Here is a 21,998-nt window from a genome sequence, read left to right as displayed (position 1 = left end):
ACAGCGAAGACCCAAGCCATTTTAGAAAGAGCTTCGTCCAGCCAGCCAGACATATAAAAATGAGGCCAAGAGGAGACCATGGCAGAGCTTAGGAACCAGTGACAGGAGCCATAAGAGTGACCAGTCACATTTCAGCAGCCCATAAATGACTTTCACTTCTGCGAGGTCTATGAACACTAAATGAAGGGCTGACAAGATGGCTCAGCAGGTGCTTGCTGTGCAAGAATATCAACTTGCATGCTATGACACAGGTCCTCCTCTGATGTAGGCAGGTCTTTATCTATCTGTTGCTTTCATTGGTTAATTAATAAAGAAAACTGCTTGGCCTGATAGGTCAGAACATAGGTAAGCGGGGAAGACAGAACAGAATGCTGGGAGAAAGAGAGCAGAGTCAGGAAGACACCATGAGCTCCGGCCCAGGATGGATGTAGGCTAGAATCTTTTCTGGTAAGCTACCATCTCGTGGTGCTAAACAGATTATTAGAAATGGGTTAATCAAGATGTGAGAATTAGCCATTAAGAGGCTGGAACTAATGGGCCAAGCAGTGTTTAAATGAATACAGTTTGTGTGTTATTTCCAGGGCTAAGCCAGGTGGCCGGGAACTGGGAGGCAGGAACGCAGCCCACTGTTCCTTCTACACTCCTCCATATGCATGCTATGACACAGGTCCTGCTCCATATGCATGCTATGACACGGGTCCTCCTCCACATGCATGCTATGACACGTGTCCTCCTCCACATACATGCTATGACACGGGTCCTCCTCCACATACATGCTATGACACATGTCCTCCTCTACATGCATGCTATGACACGGGTCCTCCTCCACATACATGCTATGACACATGTCTCCTCCACATGCATGCTATGACACGGATCCTCCTCCACATGTATACTATGACACGTGTCCTTTTCCACATGCATGCTATGACACGGATCCTCTTCCACTTGCATGCTATGACATGGATCCTTCTCCATATTCATGCTATGACACATGTCCTCCTCCACATTCCATGCACACACAATAATAATATCTTTTAAAAGGGAATAAACAAAAGAGCTTACAAAATTGAATTTCCTTAGTTCCACGCATGGAGACAAGCCCTCAAAAGTGATTTTACTGAGGACAATAATACAGAGGTCCAGGCCTCCCTCGCTCAGAGTAGACCCACTGTCAAAGGTCAAAGGGCACTTTCTACAATGACAAGGTAGATCTCTTGGCTGCCACTCAGGATTCTCCTGCTGGTATTAAAATCTGAGCTTTCACATGGGACTTGTAGGGTTAAAATGAACCTAAGGGGTACAGCCCTCGCTGCCTTCTATTCCAAGCACCAGGCTAAGTATTGGTCTGATCTCTTGCTGTCCTCCAGACTTGCTGGCATCTACTTACCAAGATGATGTCTGCTTAGGGTGCCCATCACAGAGGTGGCAGCCACCTCTGCAGGGAGCCACAAGGTGCAGGCCTGTAGGTAACCCCTCTGCTCCTCCTGCCTCAGTTTACAGCCTAGAGTCCCTAGCTTACACCTTACACATGATCTTCGGATTCCTCTCTTGGGGTAAAAGGGACAGTCAATGCAATGACAGCACTAAGCTGAAGAGCTGGTTTCACCCAGACTGCTAAACCAGCATTTCCTGGGTTCAGGGTGTAGGGTATGGCACCAGCCCAACCCACCTGACTAATCCTTGGCCTTAGAATTGGGAGCACAAAGACCCAGCCATGGCAGCTCTACCAGCACCAGTAGCTTCTGGTCATGCCAATCATTTGCAGCCCTGGGCACTTGGCTACCAACAGAGTAGGTGTGGGTCCTTGTTTGGATCATGTTCTTACTACCTGCCTCTCAGATTCTGCCTGCCTCCGTGACGGAAAACCCTTTACTCATTTGCACCTGGGGGGTTCCTCACAACTCTCCCTTCTCTCCTCTGTCCCTTTCCCACGCTGCTCTTACCTCTTCCTCCAGCTTGATGACTCTGGCCTGGGCATTGCTCAAAGCCTGGTCCAGGATCTCAATATGCCTCCGATGGTCCTCGCTTGCATTCCGCACTGCTGCCAACTCCATTTCCAACTTTTCCTTTTCCTTCAAGAATTCTTTGTCTGGAAGGGGGAAAAAAACAGAACAAGCTCCGTCAGAAAGTGCTCAGCCTCAGGCTCATTGCCAGGCTACATCTGGAAGGACTGAAAATAAAAACCATACAAATAGCAGTGAGTTGCTGCTGCTGCTGCTGCTGCTGCTGCTGCTGCTGCTGCTGCTGCTGCTGCTGCTGCTGCTGCTGCTGGAGTGAAGGAATGACTTCCTCAAACCCACCCTTGACTCTGCTCGGATGTGCATCCAGTGATGAGGTGCTGGGTCACATCAGTGGGACAGTGCATGCTAAGCATGCGCAAGGTATTGGGTTTGATCCCAGCATAACAAGAAGGAAGCGGAAAGTGCATGCAGGAGCCAGGAGCCCCACCAGCCCAGGGATGGCACCACATACAATGAGCCAGACCCTTCTACATCAATCACTAAGAAAATTCCCTACGGGTTTGTCTACCAATCTTATGACGGCATCTTCTCAGATGAGGCTCCTGCCTCTCCAGTGATGCTGTCTTGTGTAAAGTTGACATAAACCAGTGAGCACACCTCCATAAGCCCAGATGAGGCGGCAAATACACAGCATCAATATGAACAACACACTCTTCATTAAACAGGAGCTAAAGGGTCAAAGGGTCACCGCTCTTTCTGTAAGCCTAAAGCCCACAGCAATCATCTCCTGCAGGACTGCAAAGGAATGTCAGGAAAAGCCTGGCTAGCATCAGTGAGCCCTGGCCAAAGGTGGAATTTAAATAAAGGGAGGGGGAGGGGGCTTGAAACTGATCCAGTCAAGAGTCAGCTTGGGAGCTAGAAAGGAAGTTAGGCCAAACTACCAAAAATCACAAAGTTTGGCAAATTTCTCTGTCTTCAGAATTTAGGGCTCTGACAAACCCATACATCAGGATACTATTATGAGAACATGCAGGACTACTTCTTGAATATGCTAATTTTTGTTGTTTTGGATTGTCTTTATTTAAGCTGTGAGCACTTAGTCATGATGTTGCTAAGAATTATGACATATACCAGAATACAATTATCTAAACAGCTTTTTAAAATATGACAGTTGGAGTTTTACATTTCTGGCTCATGCAATGAGTTTGCAAAAATTCAAACCTTGGCTGATGGTTTTTCCAAAACCATCTGATGCTATCATTTGCCTCTGGCAAAATTAATAAAATATGTTCCCAATAAATCTGGAGGATCACAAAGACACTGGCCCTGCTCCTAAATTAAACGGACTCGGAGGCTTCTGCAACGCCAAGTGTAAGTAAGGGGAGTGCGGTGATTCACATGGAGGGTGTGCAGGAAGACAGCAGCCTGGCTGAACCCCTGAACTCCCAGAGCACAGCCCAGAAGCTACTATCACCCTTGCCTCAGTCTCCTGTATTTTAAAGATAAAACCTTTAAACACATAGACTCACTCTGGGACATGTACTGGCCCTCTGCGGCTTTGTCTTCGTGCCCATCATAGTCCCTGCTGGACAGCTGCCTGTTGGCTGTCTCCAGTCGATCTACAAACAAAGCAGAGATGAGCCTAAGTCACCACACAACAAAGAAACACGGTCAGTCCCAAAAGCTGCAGATGAGGAGGGAGAGGATCAGGCAGGGGCCCAGACTGAGCAGTCTGGGGGTATTCTCCAAGCTCTCGTGAGAAAAACCTTGTGGGGCTGAAAATGAGCTCAGTCAGCAGAGTTCATTCTGCACATCATAAGGACTGGAGTTTTCACTAATGCGAAAGCTGCATCTGACGGCATGCATCTGTCATCCAGCTCTGGGAACTGGAGACAGAGATCCTTAGGGCTTGATGGTCAGCCAGCCTAGTTATATCAGCCAGCCGCCAGTTCAGTGAGACCCCCACTCTCCAGGGGAAAAAAAGGCAGGGGGAGGCTAGCCAGATAGCTTGGCAGGTAAACAGGCTAACAATGAAGCCCAGACTACCTGACTTAATTCCCAGACCCACAAAAAAGCCAGATGCAGGAGTTGCATCTCTAGCCCCAGTCCTCTTGTGGAGAGTCAGGAGAATCACCTACAAGCTCGTCAGCCAGTTAAGCTTGAGCATAAAGTATGGCAGAAACAGTGAGAGTAACCATGCCTCAGCATGGTAGAGAAAATCAACTCTCCTCTGAAATAAACACACAGACACAGAGCCACACACACACACCCCTCCCCACATACACACGCACACGCATGAGCACACACAACAAAATTAAAATTAAGGTGGAGAGTGGTCATGGAAGACACCCAGCCTTGGCGGCATTAGACCAGGTTGCACCTCGGAGATCTCTGTTGAAGTCGTGAAGTCTCCGGATCTCGCCTTCCAGCTTGTTTCTCATTGCCTTGTCGAGAGACTCACGCTTGCTGGTGGACTTGACCAAGCTCTCGTAGGCTTCTGAGATCCTCTGCAGCTCTTTTTCAAACTGCAAGACAGACTTAGCATTAAAGTGGCATTTGTGACAGGGCCTGTGTGATGCTGGCTGCCCAGCATCCTGTGTATGAGGCTGCATCGTGGACGCCTGTCTGTACCTCAGGTTTCATATCTACTCCATTTCGCTTCTCGTTCTGCCCTGTAAGACCTACAGTGATCCTATATAGATGGTCTGGCCAAACTGTCTAACTTAACCCAGTGAAGTCTCTTGGTACTGACAAGGGTCAGGGGTGAATCTAAACATAACCAAAACATCCCTTTTAAAATATTTAATTTATTTGGTTATTATTATTATTATTAGTGTGTGTCCAAGGAGTCCAGAAAATGGTGTTGGATCCCCTGAAGATGGAATTCCAGGCAAATGTGAACCACACAATAAGAGTACTGAGAATTTAGGTCCTCTGCAAGAACAACAAGCACTCTGAACCACTGAGTCATATCTCCAGCCCCCTAAATAGCTTATTTTGTATCACTTACAATGATTAATGAAGTTCCGATTCCACATAAGGAAGGTGTTAAAGTGGGGGAAAACAAGCATTCTGACCAAAACCCAGACCTGCAGACTCTAAGCACATTGTTCTTTCCGGAGACCCTGCCCCTGCCTCTATGCTGAGTGTTGTCTGCGAAACAGTGCTATGGAGAACAAATGGCCTTGAGGCTAACTGTAAACAGATGTGCAGTGGAAACCTCTCCATGCGAAGGCGTGATGGGGGATGGGATTGCAACTGTAGGTGCAACTTTATTTGTTCATATTTTACCAGGTCAAGAAAGCTAACCATGGAGCCTTCAACTACTGTGAAGACAGATCCAACAAGTATGTCACTGCCACAACGGGAGCCTAGCATAGTAGCATCTCCAAGTGGAAACCAACAACTCCTAGCAGTGCTGTGTAGCAGAGCAGACAAGATCACGGGCCCAGCCTAGGTGCCCATCCAACAACAAATGGGGAAAGAAAGTGGACTGAACACCCAGGGAAGCTTTCTCAGCTATAAAGAAAGATGAAGGTACGGCATTTGCAGAGAAATGGCGTAAGTGACCAGGCCATACTCAGAACCACAGGATGCTTTTCTCTCACAACTGATTCTAGTTCTGTTTTGTTTAAATCTAGGTGTATAGAGCATGAAACTTGAAGGGGCTATGTGAAGAAAGAAAGGGACACAGAGCAGGGAGACAGGACTGTGTAACGGGGTAAAAGGGCTGTATGCAAACTCATATGCCAAGGCTTAGTGTGTGAAAATGTCAGGGTGGAACCCGCTACTTTGTAAGCCAACTACAGAAGTTAGATAACTGGAGTGATACAAAAAAGTGGGGGTGGGGGACTGAAAGAGACCACGTGGAAAGGCAGGCAACAGCTGAACCTTAACCATGGGTAGCAAAGCACTGTGCCATCGGTCACCTTTGTCACCAGAAGGCCAGAGGAAGTTTTCAGTCCCTCCATGGAATAGACATGTCCTCTAAGGAGGGTGGAGCTGAGAGATGAGGTCCTTTTGCCTCCTTCTACCGGAGTTGGCTCTTTCCTTTGTCCCACTCTTGAACAATGCCTTTCTGCTTTTTCCAGAGCTACCATGAGTGGTGGTGTGTTGTAAACCGTGTTCACAGTACGGCTGCATTCAAAACAGGAAGTGCCAAGACAGGCCCTCAGAATCATAAGATCTCTATGAACATCCTTGTGCTCAGAACGAAACCCAAGCATCCCATAGTGTCCTGACAATAATAGCCCATCATTCACCTCTCTCCTTCCACGGCCCATCAAATTACCTCCTCACGTCACGTACCTTGTGAAGCTTGTCGGCGTTGTCATAGCAGCCCTGAAGCTCCTGGTGAAGCACGCGGTTCTCCTCCGTGAGGATCTCCACCATCTGTTGGGCTCGCTCCACGATTGCAAAGGCATCTGGTCCGAGCGGCTGGCTGGGGGAGGCGGGGGGAGGCTGTGGAGCAGCAGCCAGGCTCATCGGAAGGGGGAGAGGCAGGGAGACAGAGTGCAGCGGTCCGCTGACGGAGGAAGTCTGAGAGGACATGGGGCTGTGCTGCTGCACCGTGGATGGAAAGGGAAGCTGGCATGGCCGGCTGTGGGAAAGAGAGGACCAGTCGTCAGACTCCAGAGTTAGTATGGGAGAGGAGGGGAGGTCCCCAGCACAGGCTCGCCGGTGCACTTCCCCACACTCAACTCGGCAGTAAGTTCAGGCATTTACCGTATTCTTCTCACCAGCTTTGGCTACTGGGCAAACAGTGGACCAGCCGACGGGCAAGCCGTGCTAGAATTAGACAAAGCTGAGGGTAGTCTCCAAAGAATAGAACTCTGGAGAAGCTACTTCTATGTAAGAGGTCAGGGAGAGAGTCTCACAGGCAGAAGTTTGGGCTGAAGCCAAGAGGGAGCAGTGACTTGGATGGAAGAGTGAGATGGGAGAAAGTTGGGCTTCAGCTAGAACTGGCCAGCGCACAAGACCTACGGCAGAAACCAGCAGCAGACAGCATCACCGAGTAGAAGGAACCAGCAGCAGCCAGCATCACTGAGTAGAAGGACGCAACCCATGCAAAGCACCGCCAGCGAACAGCAGTGCTAGCCTGGACGGCAGGCCTGGGCGAGCCACAGCCGCACCTCCATAAGGGGCTAGTGGGGCTACCTTGCTGCATAAGGGGCTAGTGGGGCTACCTTGCTGCATAAGGGGCTAGTGGGGCTACCTTGCTGCATAAGGGGCTAGTGGGGGCTACCTTGCTGCATAAGGGGCTAGTGGGGGCTACCTTGCTAGGAGTGTTACACAGAGAACTCAGTCACAGGGCAAAGCCCTGGAAAGGAGGTCTGGGTAAGGCCCAGCAGAGAAGTTCTGTGTCTATGAAGGATGAAGAGATAAGAAGGGAGGAAGATAAAAATATTACCTCTAGATTTGTGGCTTAGCAAGAAATGGGAAGTGCTACTAATTAATCAAATGGGACAGTGTAGGCAAAGATCTGTGCTCCGATGACTCTGTTCTGAGGTCTAAACATCCAGACTTCAAATCTAGTCTGATGACCAAAAGCACCCAACAGTCTCCTTTAAAGGCTGAGCTCCTGGTGTTTGGCTTCAATGTGAAATAACGAATTTCCAGCTCCTGTTTCCATCTCCCCCAAATTCTGCCTTCGCTATTCTGCTACCCTGTGTCGCGAGCCCCACACAGCAACCTCGTGGAAATACACACATAAGCCCTCATGGGAACACGTGGCATAGAAGTCTCGTCTCGTTCTCCCATCCCTACTGCCTCTCTTCTCCGGAGACAGGAATTTAACCTTCGCGGTAATCTCTACTTCCAGGTCTGGGAACTGGAGGGGAGGTGACGAGACTTGACTGACAGCAGGAGAGTTGTGTGCACTGGCATAGGCCCACAAGCCCAGCACTTGGGAGGCAGAGGCAGGGAGATGACCACAAGTTTCAGGAAAGCCTTTGTAGGGTAAAAGGGACAACTGGAGCAGGAACCAACCAATCACTGAGCACCCTGACTCTGAACCTACACCAGACAAAGAAACACACCTTGTATTTGAGACCTGAGCCAGGAAAGAAACATCTTTATCCCTGAACCCATGACTAAAGACACGTGCCCTGACTCTGAAACTAGTGTCAAAGAAACACACTTTGTCCCTAGAATCAGAGCCAGTGAAAGAAATATGCCCTGGTCCTAAGATTAGAGTCAAAAAGCCAAAAAGGACCAGTGAAAGAAACAGTTTGGCTATGAAGTCAGAGCCATCTCTGTCCCTGACCAGCTAAACTGACCAATCCCTGAGCAGGGAAAAACTAACCAATCCCCTGTGTCCCTGGGAAAACTCCGCCCCTAAGAGGCCTCTCCACCCCTTCAGATAAGAGCTGCCATTAATCCCTCCCTGGCAGAGGTAGCCACTCTCCTGGATTCCTCCTTCCCAAATAAATCTCTTTCTCAAAAGATTCTTGGGTGATGACCTTCATTTGCAGGTACAGAGCAGAAGAACCTGGCTGGGATCTCCCTTAGAAGACTGAGCTGAGAAACTTTGCTGAGGCCTAGGGGGTATCAGCAAGGCAGAGCAGAATAGAATAACGTTGCTAGGAAGCTCCTTAAGGGGAGCTGAGCAAGGCCGGCAAAGGAAAAGTAACAACTTTTCGCTGCTGGAGGTGACTATTACATTTCTTCAGGGGGCTTCCCCTTAGCAGAGTGTTAGCAGAAGAAACATCTTGGGCCTGAGAAGAGGCAGATAGCTCTGCTAGGACGCTCCTGTAAGGGAACAGAGCAGAGCTCAGCTGTAGCTGCTCTCCAGGAGAAGGGCAGGATCCCTGTATCCTGTGGGGAGACCCTCCCCCGCCATACCCCAGCTTCAGGTAGCCTGGCTTCCCAAACAGGGATAGTCAGAACACCTTTCTTCCAAGTCTGAGCTGTCCCATTGCAGCTCCAGCCTCTACAGCTGTCCTACTGCAGCTCTAGATAAGTCAGGATATCCCAACACCACTACTGTACCACATTCCCCTACAGCCTGGGCTACATATGGTGAGTTACAGGCTAGCCTGGACTACTGCACGTCCACTGTTGCTCTAATCTCCCTCTACCCCTCGATGACCTGTTATGGCCAGCCTTATGCTATTTATTCTCACACATTTATACGTTAATATTACTCATTGTTTCATGCCTTTCTTCTACCTAATCATCGGTGTGCAACTGAGGACAGAAGCTTATAACTCATAGTGACTTAACATGCAGTCATTTCGGTTCATTGATTTAATCCCCAACTCTGAGACCAAGTTGGTTCCTATCTGCTTGGCTGCTTTTCAAAGAAGAGACAACCCTCCAACACTATGTGATGAAGGGGATAACCCCCGCCAATCACAGTTACTTAGACTCTGGGATCATGAAGATCCCCACATAGTAACAGGGACTCTGCCTTCTCCTGTGTGGGGAGGTCACAAAACTGAAATAATAGTGTTACTCGGTTTAAAGAAACAGGTCGACAGTAACATGTTCCTCTCAACATGGAACAGTATTCAGAAGCATATTAGACAAGTTTTTATATTCTGCCAGCAAACAGCTGTGTCATGAATAGCCCTGATTTAATCTGTTTCTCCCCAACCTGGGCATCCACCGTCCCTACACCAGGTGCACCATTATTCTGTTTTGTTGGTATGCGAATTAAAGCTCCCAGGATTACAGGGGAACCATGGCGCTGACATTCTGACAAAGCTAAAAACACTTCCCAAGGCACACACACCACCACACCAGGGCCCCTCTGTCAAAACCACAGAATGGAGGCAAAAACACAGAGCAGCCCTAGGGAACTGCCGGGACACACCAGGGCATGTCACCTAGCTCAGGTCTCTCTCTGCTTGTCCAAACAGAAAGAGGTCTCTGAGCACTTGCAAGAGCTCTGAGTAAAGGCATCAGAATGTAGACTTGAATGAGAAGGAAAACATCTCAATGGTTTTTATACTAATTATTTGCTGAAAGATAATATTTTAGATACCTGGACTTTGATATATCTAAGTGCTGTGTACATGTTTGTGTTTGTGGATGTGTGCACGAAGATTTTGGGTACAGTTCTGTCTGTAGGCCAGAGGTCCAGACCGGGTGTCACTCCTGAACCACTCTCGGTCTTCATTTCTTGAGACAGGGTCTCTCACTGAACCTGAAATCCATCGATTCAGCTGGCCTAGCTGCTTCAAGAATCCTCCTGTCTCTGTCTTCCCAGGACTGGGCTTACAGGCAGGTGACATCATGCCATGTTCTAGGGATCCAAACTCAATGTTTTGAGTTGTATAGCAGGCATTTTACTGGGTCATGCCCTTAGCACAAAAAATATCTTTTATATGTTTTAAGTGAATTAACAAATAGATTTCTAAATAAATTTCATCTGTATCTTTTATTTTTTTTTTTAAGGATGGCAAGGTGGTTCAAAGTGATTAAGAGTATGTTCTGTTCTTGCATAGGACCAGAGTTGGGTCCCCAGCACCCACACTGGGTGGCTCACAACTGCATGTAACTCCAGTTCCAGGGGATCTGGCACCATCTTCTAGTCTCTGAGGTGGGCAACCACCACATGTGGCAAACACATGTGCATGCACGCACGCATGCACACACACACAGTTTAAAAAAACAGAAGGGTGTTAAAAAATAATTTTCCAAAGCAGAATGTAGGAAGACTTCCAACTGAAGAGACAACCAGCCTCCAAATTACAGATCTTAGCTTCTCAAAATAGATTAGTTCAATTAAACACAGTACATTTTAACCATGAGGAGAAATCAGATGGGTACTCTAAAGTTTTAGATAATCCAGTATGTTATAAACTACTATAAATTCAAATTAATCAGGGTTTAAAATAAAAAAAAATCTATTATGAAAGGGGATGCTGAAAAGTCTTACATTACATACATATCCATACACATTTTTATTATGTGTACATGCCTATGCATTACATGTATGTGTATATGCATGTATATGTTCTACATGTGTATGAATGTGCTGTGTATGTATATATATGTACGTGTAGTGTGATTGCATGTATGTGTATTCCATCAGAGCACATGTTCAGAATTCAGAAAATAATCTGAAGATATAGCTCTGACCTTCCACCAAGTGGATCCTTGGGATCAAATTCAGGTCAGTAGGCTTGGTGTCTGGTGTCTTTCCCTGTCAAGCCATGTCACTGGCCTTGCCCAGGACTTCTACAGGGCCAAACTGCACATATACAAAGCAGTCTCCCTTGTGCTATCAGAGAATGCTGACACCGGAGCATGAGTGGGCAGAATGGGACGCGCATGCTACATTCTGTGCACGGAACTCGGGGTGTAGCGACAGGTCAGCCGTTACAGAAAACTGTCTGATCAACCTTTGTGAAATACAATAGAAAGTGAAAATTAGTGGGTAGACAGATGACCAATGTGGTTACATAATTTACAAAAGAGAAAGTGTAAACATTCAAATACATGATTTCCAACATAAACAGTTAACAGAAAACTGAAACAAGTTTTGAATGTATCTATTAATAAGTCTGTCCAAGCTTTTATGCAACATTTTAAAAAATTTTTCAAGAGTACTCTTGGGACTCTTGTTGGGTTTTGTCTGTTATGAGACAGAATCCTACTGCATAATCCAATAGACAGTAAAAGTGATTGTCTCCAATTAGTGGAACTATGGCTCTTTATTTATTTATTTATTTATTTATTTTGCTATTCTTTTTCATTGGATAAATATAGCTAGATCTACAAAAATTCATATTAAAGTTCATCTTCATTGTCAACCCAACTGGATTTGGAGGTATCTGTGGGGATGTTCCCAGGAGTCTAACTAAGGAGAGACCCACCTGAATGTAGGCAGCGCTATGCACAGACTAGGGGCCCAGAAAAAGGGATAAAGAAGCCCGCTAGGCACCTGTGCTCATCTCTCTGTTTCCTGACTGCATACACACTGTGACCGCCCACACACTCTGGAAAACACGCCTCCTCTACCGTGATGAACTACAGTCTTTCCTGAACCAGGAGCCAAAAATAAGCCCTTCCTTTCCTCCATTTCCTTTTCTGTTATCTGGCCAGGGAGAGGTGAAAACAACTGATAAATTATTCCCTAAGCAATAAGTGTAGATTACATAAAAATTAGAAAATATAAACAAAATATTTAGCATCGTTATTTTAGCAATTAAAAAGAAACAATGGGATAAAATAATAAAAAAACCCACAAAAACAATTCCCACTTTTAAAGAACCTTGCAGCTTGCAGTGTTTTCTCAAAACTTTTTGATTAAGCAACATAGTGTACAGAGTTTAACACTGGCTGTGTTTGATAGGAAAACGGAAAAGACCAATGTTTTCTCTTTGGGAGAAAAACTGCAGGAAACACACATACATTTCTACAATAAACATTATGTTTATGTAAAGAAGCAACTCAGTTGTAGGGAAAATTGTCTCTAGCAGGGCATGACGCACACCCCTAATCACAGCCACGTAACCAGCTGATTGGGGCAGGATTGCTTGAGCCTAGGAGTTCAAGGCCAAGCTGGGCAACAGGACAAGACGCTCTCCAAAAACAAACAAGAAAGATAGGAAGCTGAGGCTGTGAAAAGTGAAGGAGCCGAAGTCCCCACCTGCAGCCTCTGCTCCTGCGGACAGCCATAGGTCTCATCAGTGATCAAATGAAGGCTTTGAGTCTTTATTAAACTCAGAATCCCTGCTATGTGGGTGGGTACCACAGCCCTCTGTTTAAAGAAGTTACCCCTTTTATGCCTTCCAGCTGGGGCTGTGTCGGGTTTCCTGGGAAAGTGACCTGAACTTGACCCTGGCTTCTTTAAATTCCCACACCGCAGAGCTACTTCTCAGGACACAAGAGGCATACACTTGGCATATCCAGCCAGAATTCAGCCTAAATGCTGTAGACATTACTAAATTCTTTTTTTTTCTTTTAAAGAAAGGGTGTGATGTAACTAACCCTGGCTAACCTCAGACTTGCCACGTAGCCAAAAATGACTTTGGCTAAAATACCGACCTTCCTGCCTCCACCTCGTAAGTGCTCGAATAACAGGTGTGCACCCCGAGGTGCCTGACACCTCTGACAGGAAGTTTGACCTACACAGTGGAACCTAAATGAAGCTGCAAGGCCTCATTTTCACTGAGGGAAACGTAAGCTTTCACTGAGGAACCAAGGGATCCGTCTGATTTACCTTGGATGCCAGGCATTGGCTCATTTTCATGACTGTATAAACTACAAATCCCAATTCACCACTTCAGAAACACACTGCCCAAATCCCACTCCCTTTCCAGCTACTTCTGACTCACGATAAGAGGGGCTGCCCACCTTCCTGTGACCCATCTCTTGGCAAACATGGCACTGGCCCATAGGCAGACCTGCTATTTCCAGGTGCCTCTGGATTGGCTCCTGCTAACTCTGCTCTTACCACTACAATTGTTCATTTGCCACCCGTGGTTCTGAGGGTGCCTCCCACTTGCCTCCCTCTCCCCCATGGAATGCCATTTGCCATGTACCCAGAGGATGTCTTAGTTACAACTACGGCTGTTCTGTTGGAACACCATGACCAAAAGCAACCTGGGGAAGAAAGGGTTTATTTCACTCACAGCTCCATGTAGCTTTCACTCAAAAGCAGTGAGGGCAGGAACCTGGAGGCAGGAGCTGATGCAGAGGCCATGGAGGGATGCTGCTTACTGGCTTGCTCCCCATGGCTTGCTCAGTCTGCTTTCTTACAGAAGCTGGGACCACCAGCTTAGGGGTGGCACCACCCACAATGGACTGGGCCCTCCCCCATCAATCACCAATTAAGAGAATGAACGTGCCACAGGCATTTTCCTAATGGAGGTTTCCTCCTCTCAGATGGCTTTAGCTTGTATCAAGTTGACATAAAACTACCAGCACAATGACCCTGTATGTTACTTTACCCACTCCCCCACCACGCACACACCCCAGGACATGTCTAGGGAAGACACACTCAGGGCATCTTGATAGAGAATACGGTCGCAGTACAATTTGGTCCAAAGACAGCTTTCCCCAGTCAGCACGAACACTCACGGCCCATTCACTGAACTGAACAAGGAGGAAGGAGAGGGTGATGCCGTGTTTCTGACAAGAAGCAAGAAGCCAGCCCTCTGCCTGGCTTCTCAGAGCTGTCAGAAGGCTTGGGCCAAACCCTTCCATCCCCTACTTTACCGGTTATCTACCTACTAAAAAACAAGTCAACACATTCCCAAAAGACCAGCAAACTGGCCGTGGTCTTTCCTTTGTTTCTGGGAAGCTAGAAAGCAAAGCCCCTCTGTTGAATGACATGGCTGAGCCACAATGAAGGGCAAAGACATGTCCAGGCTCAGCACGCAGGAAGAAAGGCTTTCAGAGTCCTGTCACCAACAGCTGCTCGCCTCTCCCAAAGGTGGGTCTTGGTAAAACAGACAGTAGTATAAAGCCAGCGACGACCACATCCCACCACAGACCTCACCTCATTGGGAGCAAGCTGCAGACACTGCTGCCCTGTTTGCCCAATCTGGGTCCGGTGGGCAGACCAACACAAAGTCAAGCTTATTCAGAACAGAGACTTCACTTTCCTTTCTTCTTTCTTTTCTGTTGGGAGCTGTGAACCCACAGATCCCAAATTACTGGTAAACAACCTGTTATGCCTGCAGTTGCTCTGAGCACGAGACCCTCAGGCGTTCCTGATGGCAGGAGAGTGGTTTCTGGTGGGCTTGGCTGGGGCGTGGCTATCAGTTAAGGATCCCTATATAAGCTGCCCTGGACACAATAAAGGGGCATTCTGGCATCAAGGATAACCCGTGTCTCTGTCTGTGTGTCTTTGTGTGTTTAAATCTCCAGGCCCTTGCCCGGCTCGCGAATGGTCCTGTAGTGCAGGCGCCGCAATACAGGCATAGTACCGTAGTACACGTAGTAGTATGGACGGTACGCTTTTCCCTATAACTTGGCTGTGTAGTTCCTGAGTGTAATTTTGGAGCTTACATCACTTCACACCAAAAAGTTAGACACTCCTAGAAGCTCCCAGCCTGAAGCTCCCAGCAGAGTTAAGTTGGCTCCCATTGTCTCCCAGGATATCCGGGAGGGGAGAGGAGTCTGATGAGAGTCAATAAATTAATTACAAGCTCATCAGGTATGTCAGCTCAAACGAACATTAGTGTTCCATTGCGTGTAGAGTCACTGCGCGTTAAATGGGGTGGAGGAGTGGGGTGCCGTGTGCAGTAAGGGGCCCTGGGCTTGATACGGCTCCTGCACCACCAATCTGCTGGCCATCGTTGTCACTGGAACCTCCCTCTTCAGGTCAGGGTTTACTTACATAACGATGGGCTTCATAACTGAATTCCCTTTCTTTTCTGTAAGATTTACTGATGTGTTTTGTCTGCATGTGTGTCTGGAACAAGTGCATACAAGTGCCCATGACTAAAAGGAGGTGCTAGATTCCCTGGAACTGGAGATACAGACAGTTGTGAGCAACCATGAGGGTGCTAGGCACTGAACCGGGGTCCCCTGCAAGAGCAGCCAGTGCTCTTGGCCACTGAGCCATCTCCCCACCCCCTAGTCCCCATTTCTTAACAGTGTTGTAAAGGCCAAGGACTATAAGCCATGCTAGGTGTCTGCACCGGTAAACCCTGGGGACACTCTGCCTCCGGGCCACTGTGCTCCACCGTGCTCCACAGTCTACCAAGTGCTCCACCAAGTGTGGCACCAAGGTGACAGAGTGCCACACATTGTAATAGAAAATCGAAAGAGAGAAAACATGTTTTAGTTATGTTATACATGATTCTGATTAAAGTATACAAATCATAAGTCATAGGAATAAAAACCATTTTATTACATCTAGCTTGTAAATCCCATGTTTTACAATGTTAGTGGTTTATTGGGAAATATGAGATTAATATATAATTTTTAGCAACTCTAGTTTTCTTTTCCTTTTCTTTCTCTTCCTTCTTCCTTCTTTTTTCTTCCTTCCTTCTTTCCTTCTGTCCTTCCTTTTTAAGCATAGACAGATTTCTTAGGAAAACAAAGCCGCATCTTGACTAATATACTCCGCACTGCTCTGGTAGAAACCCCAGCCATGCCTGGAATCCGTTCATGCCTTCACTTCCATTAGCATACACTACAAAAGCCAAGTCACCAGGAGTGAGTCAGAATTAATAACTAAATGTTTGCTTTGGGGGCGGAGGGAGTCACCGTCCTCACAAGAACAGACCTGGTCTCATCTTGCCCTCAGTGTGACCCACTTTCATTGCCAGGAGAAGGAAAAGCAAACTGGAGCCCGAGGAGGAACAGAGCCACATCCTGGAAGCAGCCCCTGACCCTGGTACTCTGTCTTAGCGCTTTCTTTCTCAGCCACGTGAGCTCATTCACAGAAAGGACCACATGTTGCAGGTCGGCAGTGCTGGGGCCGGTGACTGCTCTTAGCAGTTTACCCAGGACGTAAAGGATATGGCATCAAGCACCAGGAGCCCCCCTTAGTGCAGCAGGACAGATGAAGAGCCCCATGAGGGACCGGGAGGTAGACACTGCTCCCAAGTTCTAGCACACACTCTTCAGACCTGTCTATAGGCAAGAAAGAGCCCGTCTCAAAAAACATAATGGGTTGGACTAGGTATCCATTATATCCCAAGAAGGGCTTCTTGCAGCATCAGGCAGGAAGATGGCCGAGGGACCTCAGCCAGGACCCATCCTGGTCCAGAACTCTATATTGGGTATATAGCATGCAGCTTCCTAAGTCATCACCATTAGTGACCAGCACCAGAAAAGGACTGGTCCATGAGATTCCCAGGAGCGTAGCTTGTCTCTTGGTTCATGCATCATGCCACACAACACAGGCCCAGGTTCAAAGCCTGGAGATCAGGCTCTGCGAAACATGTCTGGAGCAGGCTGTGTGAAGACAAGCTTGTTTACCTAGCTGGCCAAAGGCTGGACTGCTGAGCCAGGCTGGCTCGCTGCGGCTGTGCCCCACAGCCGGTCTCCTTGGCCAGTCCACTATGTCTTCTCAGATACTTTGATGTGGCATGCAAATTTCACTCTAATCCCTCGGGCATTTCTTGTTTCTGACCTCAGAACTTTAAGACAAATGGGATTCTCCACGAGTCACCAGGGTTGCCTCTAGGAAGTGCCTCTATCCCATCGACCCACCTCAAGAAACAAGGAGGGTCCCGGATATGTGCCGCCAGAAATGGTTCTGTAAGGGCTCTGGCTGTGCTATAGACCAGGGTTCAATTCCCAGCTCCCACATGGTGGCTCTGGCTGTGCTGTAGACCAGGGTTCAATTCCCAGCACCCACATGGTGGCTCACGACTGTTCATAACTCCAGTTCCAGAGACCCTGACACCCTCTTTGGCCTCCAGGGCCATCAGAAACTCAAGCAGTGCAGACTGTACAGGCAGGCAAAGCACCACACACATAAATAAAACAAAACCATAAAAACTGCAGGCCAGCGAGGGAGAAGGGAAGTTCATCTGGAAAGATTTCCGTTATTATCAAGACCTTCCGGAGGCTGAGAGAAATGTCTGGGGTGATCTATGAAATGAGAAAGTGATAAACACCGGAGAACTGATGGCTTTTGAGGGGGAAGTTCTCCTTCAGCATAAAGAGAACTCCGGGGCTCCATCGTAGACAGGCTACGCCATGTTAGGAAGAATGCATGTGCTCTCTGCTCATGAAGGCTCAGGCTGGCCAGGCTGCGTCACAGCTAGCGTTCCACGCTGCGATGGCTCATCTGCATTTAGACTGGACTCGGACTCACCTAGGAGACGCACCTCTGGGTGTGTGTGTGTGAGGGTTTCCAGAGAACTAAGAGGGCAGACACATCGAATGTGAGGGGCACCGCATTCCAGACTAAATAAAAAGGGTTCTAAGTAGAAAATCATCCGAGTGCTGCCACCCCCAGGGTCTCTGCACTCTGGTCCACATCCCTGCCCTGCTCTGCCCCAACTCCATTGCACCTTCCCATCTATGACAGACACCATGCTCTCAAACCACGGGGCCAAAGTAAATTCTTCCTCCTACGTGTTGCCTTTCGCCAGGTATTTGGTTACAGTAACAGAAAGATAACAATCAAATCCATCTCAAATCAAATGACCCAGTCCCTTCCAGAAGATGCAGAGCCAGGTGGACCCTGTACCCAGCCACTGGGGTCACATCGGGGACACTAGCTTATTCAGTTTGACACAGACAAACCTGCTAAGATGATGATACGTCCAATAATAGCGGCGGCACCTGTCTTTTCAGAGGCTCTGCTCTTCCTGCACAAGCCCAGCACCCTCCACTGCTGGCCACTCCCACATTCTCCCCAGAGGCTACATGCCCTGCTCCTCTGAGGCCTAACCCATCAGAGTCTTCTCAGTTCTAGTTCCCCTGACTCTCTTAGCAGACACCGCTGCCCTCCTCCTGCCGTCTCTGCTCCTGGGCACCCTTCCTGTGAAGGCCTCATGGGCCCCGTCCCCCAGTCTCACCAGCCTGCACCATCACTGAAGCTAGTCACTAAACACCAACACGTATCTCTGATTGAGAACACCACACTTCTCACTGCCTCCAGACCAACACTACACTCCTTAACACAATATCCAGAGATCCCCGACCAAATACACTCTCTGTCACATCTCACTACATCTATCCACTGGGCTCTCCACCATTCCCACGGCTTTCCTGCCTCTGGAGGTGTCCTTCCTACCTCGACCTACAGCTTGCATTAATCCTTTGAGACCCCAGTCAGTGTTGCCATCCTCTGGTTTGAGTCATTCTACCCCATGTAATTGGGCAGCGCTTTCTGCATATCTCCACACTGAACACCACACGGAGTGGCAGGCGTGTGTTCCGATACTGGTTTCCCCAAAGACGAGGCTTCAAGGACCTCTGGGGAAGGGATTATATTTGTATGTGTGGACCAAAGCTGCACAGAGGGCTCGCACAGGAAGAACTGCTCAACCTGACTGGCAATCTGAAGGCACGCTCACACTAAAAGGGAAGAAGATGAAACACAGTGAAAGAGCAAGAGGCTGGATGCAGGCTGCTGTGCCCTGCTCCTTCAGCTGCATGTTCTCAACACCTTCAGACCTTTGCGCCCAGCTTCACGTCTACTGAGTGAGGAGGGGGGACTAAAGGACCCCACGGTCTGGCTAATGCCTCCACCCCGCATCCAGAGTTTGCTTTCTCCTGTGTGGTGTGTGTGTGAGTGTGTGTGATGTCTGTGGTATGTGTGTGTGTGAGTATGTGTGATATGTGTGGGTGGGTGTGGTCTGCGTGTGTGTGATGTGTGTGAGTATGTGGTATGTGTGGTGTGTGTGTGAGTGTGTGGTGTGTGAGTGTGTGGTGTGTGAGTGTGTGTGATGTGTGTGGTGTGTGTGTGTGATATGTGTGGGTGTGTGTGGTCTGTGTGTGTGTGATGTGTGTGAGTATGTGGTGTGTGTGGTGTGTGTGAGTGTGTGATGTATGTGGTGTGTGTGATATGTGTGTGAGTGTGTGTGATATGTGTGTGTGTGGTGTTTGTGATATGTGTGAGTATGTGGTGTGTGTGATGTGTGTGTGAGTGTGTGGTGTGTGTGAGTGTGTGGTGTGTGTGATATATGTGTGAGTGTGTGGTGTGTGTGATATGTGTGAGTGTGTGATGTGTGTGTGAGTGTGTGGTGTGTGTGATATGTGTGTGAGTGTGTGTGGTGTGTGAGTGTGTATGATATGTTTGGGTGTGTGTAGTCTGCGTGTGAGTATGTGTAATGTGTGTGGTGTGTGTGGTGTGTGTGTGAGTGTGTGGTGTGTGTGTGGAGTGTGTGTGGTGTGTGTGTGGAGTGTGTGTGGTGTGTGTGTGTGGTGTGTGTGGAGTGTGTGTGTGTGGTGTGTGTGGAGTGTGTAAGTGTCCATGAAGACCCTGACTGAATAAACAAAGGAAGGGAAAGAGAGGTAGGAAGGGAATGGGGAGATGGGTCTATATTTAATAAAACAGAAAAAAAACTAAAGAACAATTTCATGGCTGGAGAGATGGCTCAGTCAGTCCAGTGCTTGCTTTACAAGCATAGGGACAGCAGTTCAGGACCCAGAACCCACGGCAGAGACGGCAGAGACAGCAGAGATCCTGAACTCCCTGACCAGCCAGGCTAGCCTAACTGGGGAGTTCTGGATAGACCCTGTCTAAAATACAGCAAAAAAGTGGATGGTACCAGAACAATAGCACTCAAGACAGCCCACTGTTTCCTGTGGTCTCCACATGTACACACACAGTAATAACATTCCTCAAGAATCAAGACTCTCACTCATCCCCAGCCGCCCACTGCTAAGGGAAGACGTTCCTAGTGTCCGCCTTCCGCGTATCCGAGCCCTCAAATGTCTCATTAAATACTATGGACAAGCAAAGGTTTTGATAAAAAGCCAAGATGCTTCACAAAGTCTAAACGACAAATGCATGGCTGAGCTTTGCAAAGCTGAGCTTTAATAGTTACCTGGTGACCCCGTACTCTGGGGGTGGCTGATACCTCAGGACGGCCACTTCTGTTCTCGCGGGCTGAGGTGCAGGGTAGGGTTTGACCATCTCGTGGAGCACTCCAGGGTGCTGGTCACTGTAGTACAGTCCGTGGTCTTGGTTCTTGCTGACTGGGGGCATCATTGGCTTCGTCTTGAAGGGGTATTCGGGTGGAGGACCACGAGGGTCCAGCGCTTTACAGGCGGGCTGGGCTGGGGACGGCCCTCCTCCAGCTTTGAAGGCCTTTCCGTTGCCTGAGCTGGGGAGGTGCTGCTTAGCTCCGTTCCTCTCCAGTGACAGCTGCATGATCCTCTCGCTGAGGGATCGGACGTGGCCCTGCTTGAGTTCTTTCAGGGCCTCATCCTTGTGTGCCTGTCCGCTGTCGGCCCGGTTCACTGTGGGCCTCCCCTCTGTGCGGGACTTCTGACTGGTACCTCCGGCCATGTAGTAAGTGTGGCCAAGGGGCCCCTGTGCTTGCTGCTGCTGCTGCTGCTGTTGCTGCTGTTGCTGCTGCTGCTGCTGCTGTCCCCTGAAGAACTGAGACTGGGCTTTGGCTTCCTCGTATGTGGGCAACTCCTCGTCGTTCTGTTGAGGCTGAGTGGAGCGGACCTGCTTCTCCATCACCGTATTGTCCCCCTGGTGCTCTTGACCCTGCGGCTCCTGGCGGGCTGACTGGAAGACCATTTGTGGGTCTTCTTGAGGGAGGGTTTCCGTGGAAGAAAAGTTGTTGGTGGCGTGGGCTGGCCCTGCACTCCCCGTGGCCTGGTGCTGAATGGCCAGCAGGTTCATGTTCTCAGTCGGGGTGCCATAGCGCAGCTGCTCCTGGATCAGCCGCTGTAACACTGTTCCAGCGGCCACATCCTCAGAACCTCTCATCTCCACCTCGGGGGGCCTCAGGAAGTTCGGGGAGTGGAAGTTGGAGAGAGGGTCCTCCGCTGAAAGACAAACAGGAATGGAGCTAACAGGCCGTCTCTAGGAGACACCAACTGACATTCTAACCAGAGTGTTCTTTAAAGACCCGGTTCCGAAGGTGCCAGCACCTCTACCCTGCAATGCATCAAGGGACTGTTTTGTTTCTCAGATTTCCTGAGACTCTGCTCGCCCCCACCGCCGCCCCAATCCCTCTTCTGTCTCCTCTGTGATCAGATCTCCCTTTCTCTTCCTAACAGTCCTACTGTGGCAGAAACTGACCTAAGTCTTCCCATCATAAAAACAAAAGCTTCTTCATCACAAAGAAAGCACCCACAGCCCTGTGCCAGGTAGATGTGATGATTCTCTATCGCTGCTTTCCTCTCTCAGGGCTGTCTCAGGAGGGAACCCGCATTGGCTTCCCATCTTCCAGACACTGTACACACTCTGCTCTGAGTTACACATGTAACCTTTCTAGAACGTTCAGTCTGGTTGTTTCCCCTCTGTTTAAAATATTCTTCTGGTCTAGCATTCAGGCCACTGCCCCAGTACCCTCCTTCCTGGCCCCATTGATGCTACCTGCCTCTTCTATCTGTGTTTCCCCCATGCTCTTTCTGAGTCTCTTTTTTCCTCCACTGAACAAAATGTCCACTCTTGTTTTCATCTCTGCAAGGGTAGCTGATGGC

At 48.6% G+C, this 21,998-nt stretch overlaps 1 protein-coding gene across 6 annotated transcripts in view; it reads right to left on the bottom strand.

Annotated features, from left to right (window-relative positions):
- The window catches only part of Amotl1 (angiomotin like 1), a 119,374-nt gene that overhangs the window by 20,954 nt on the left and 76,422 nt on the right, over positions 1-21,998 (bottom strand). For all 6 annotated transcript variants that reach the window (XM_075966802.1, XM_075966801.1, XM_075966800.1 and 3 more), the window contains 5 exons: positions 20,384-21,338; positions 6,273-6,564; positions 4,345-4,489; positions 3,494-3,583; positions 1,947-2,092 (listed from right to left, as the gene is read on the bottom strand). In XM_075966802.1, coding sequence (XP_075822917.1) covers positions 1,947-2,092; positions 3,494-3,583; positions 4,345-4,489; positions 6,273-6,564; positions 20,384-21,338 — 1,628 coding nt within the window. The remainder of the gene's footprint in view (positions 1-1,946; positions 2,093-3,493; positions 3,584-4,344; positions 4,490-6,272; positions 6,565-20,383; positions 21,339-21,998) is intronic.

The sequence above is a fragment of the Microtus pennsylvanicus genome, chromosome 3 (assembly GCF_037038515.1).
Source record: "Microtus pennsylvanicus isolate mMicPen1 chromosome 3, mMicPen1.hap1, whole genome shotgun sequence".
Taxonomy (NCBI): Eukaryota; Metazoa; Chordata; class Mammalia; order Rodentia; family Cricetidae; genus Microtus; species Microtus pennsylvanicus.
Note: the sequence above shows the minus strand (reverse complement) of the source record. Positions and strands in the feature narration are given on the sequence as shown.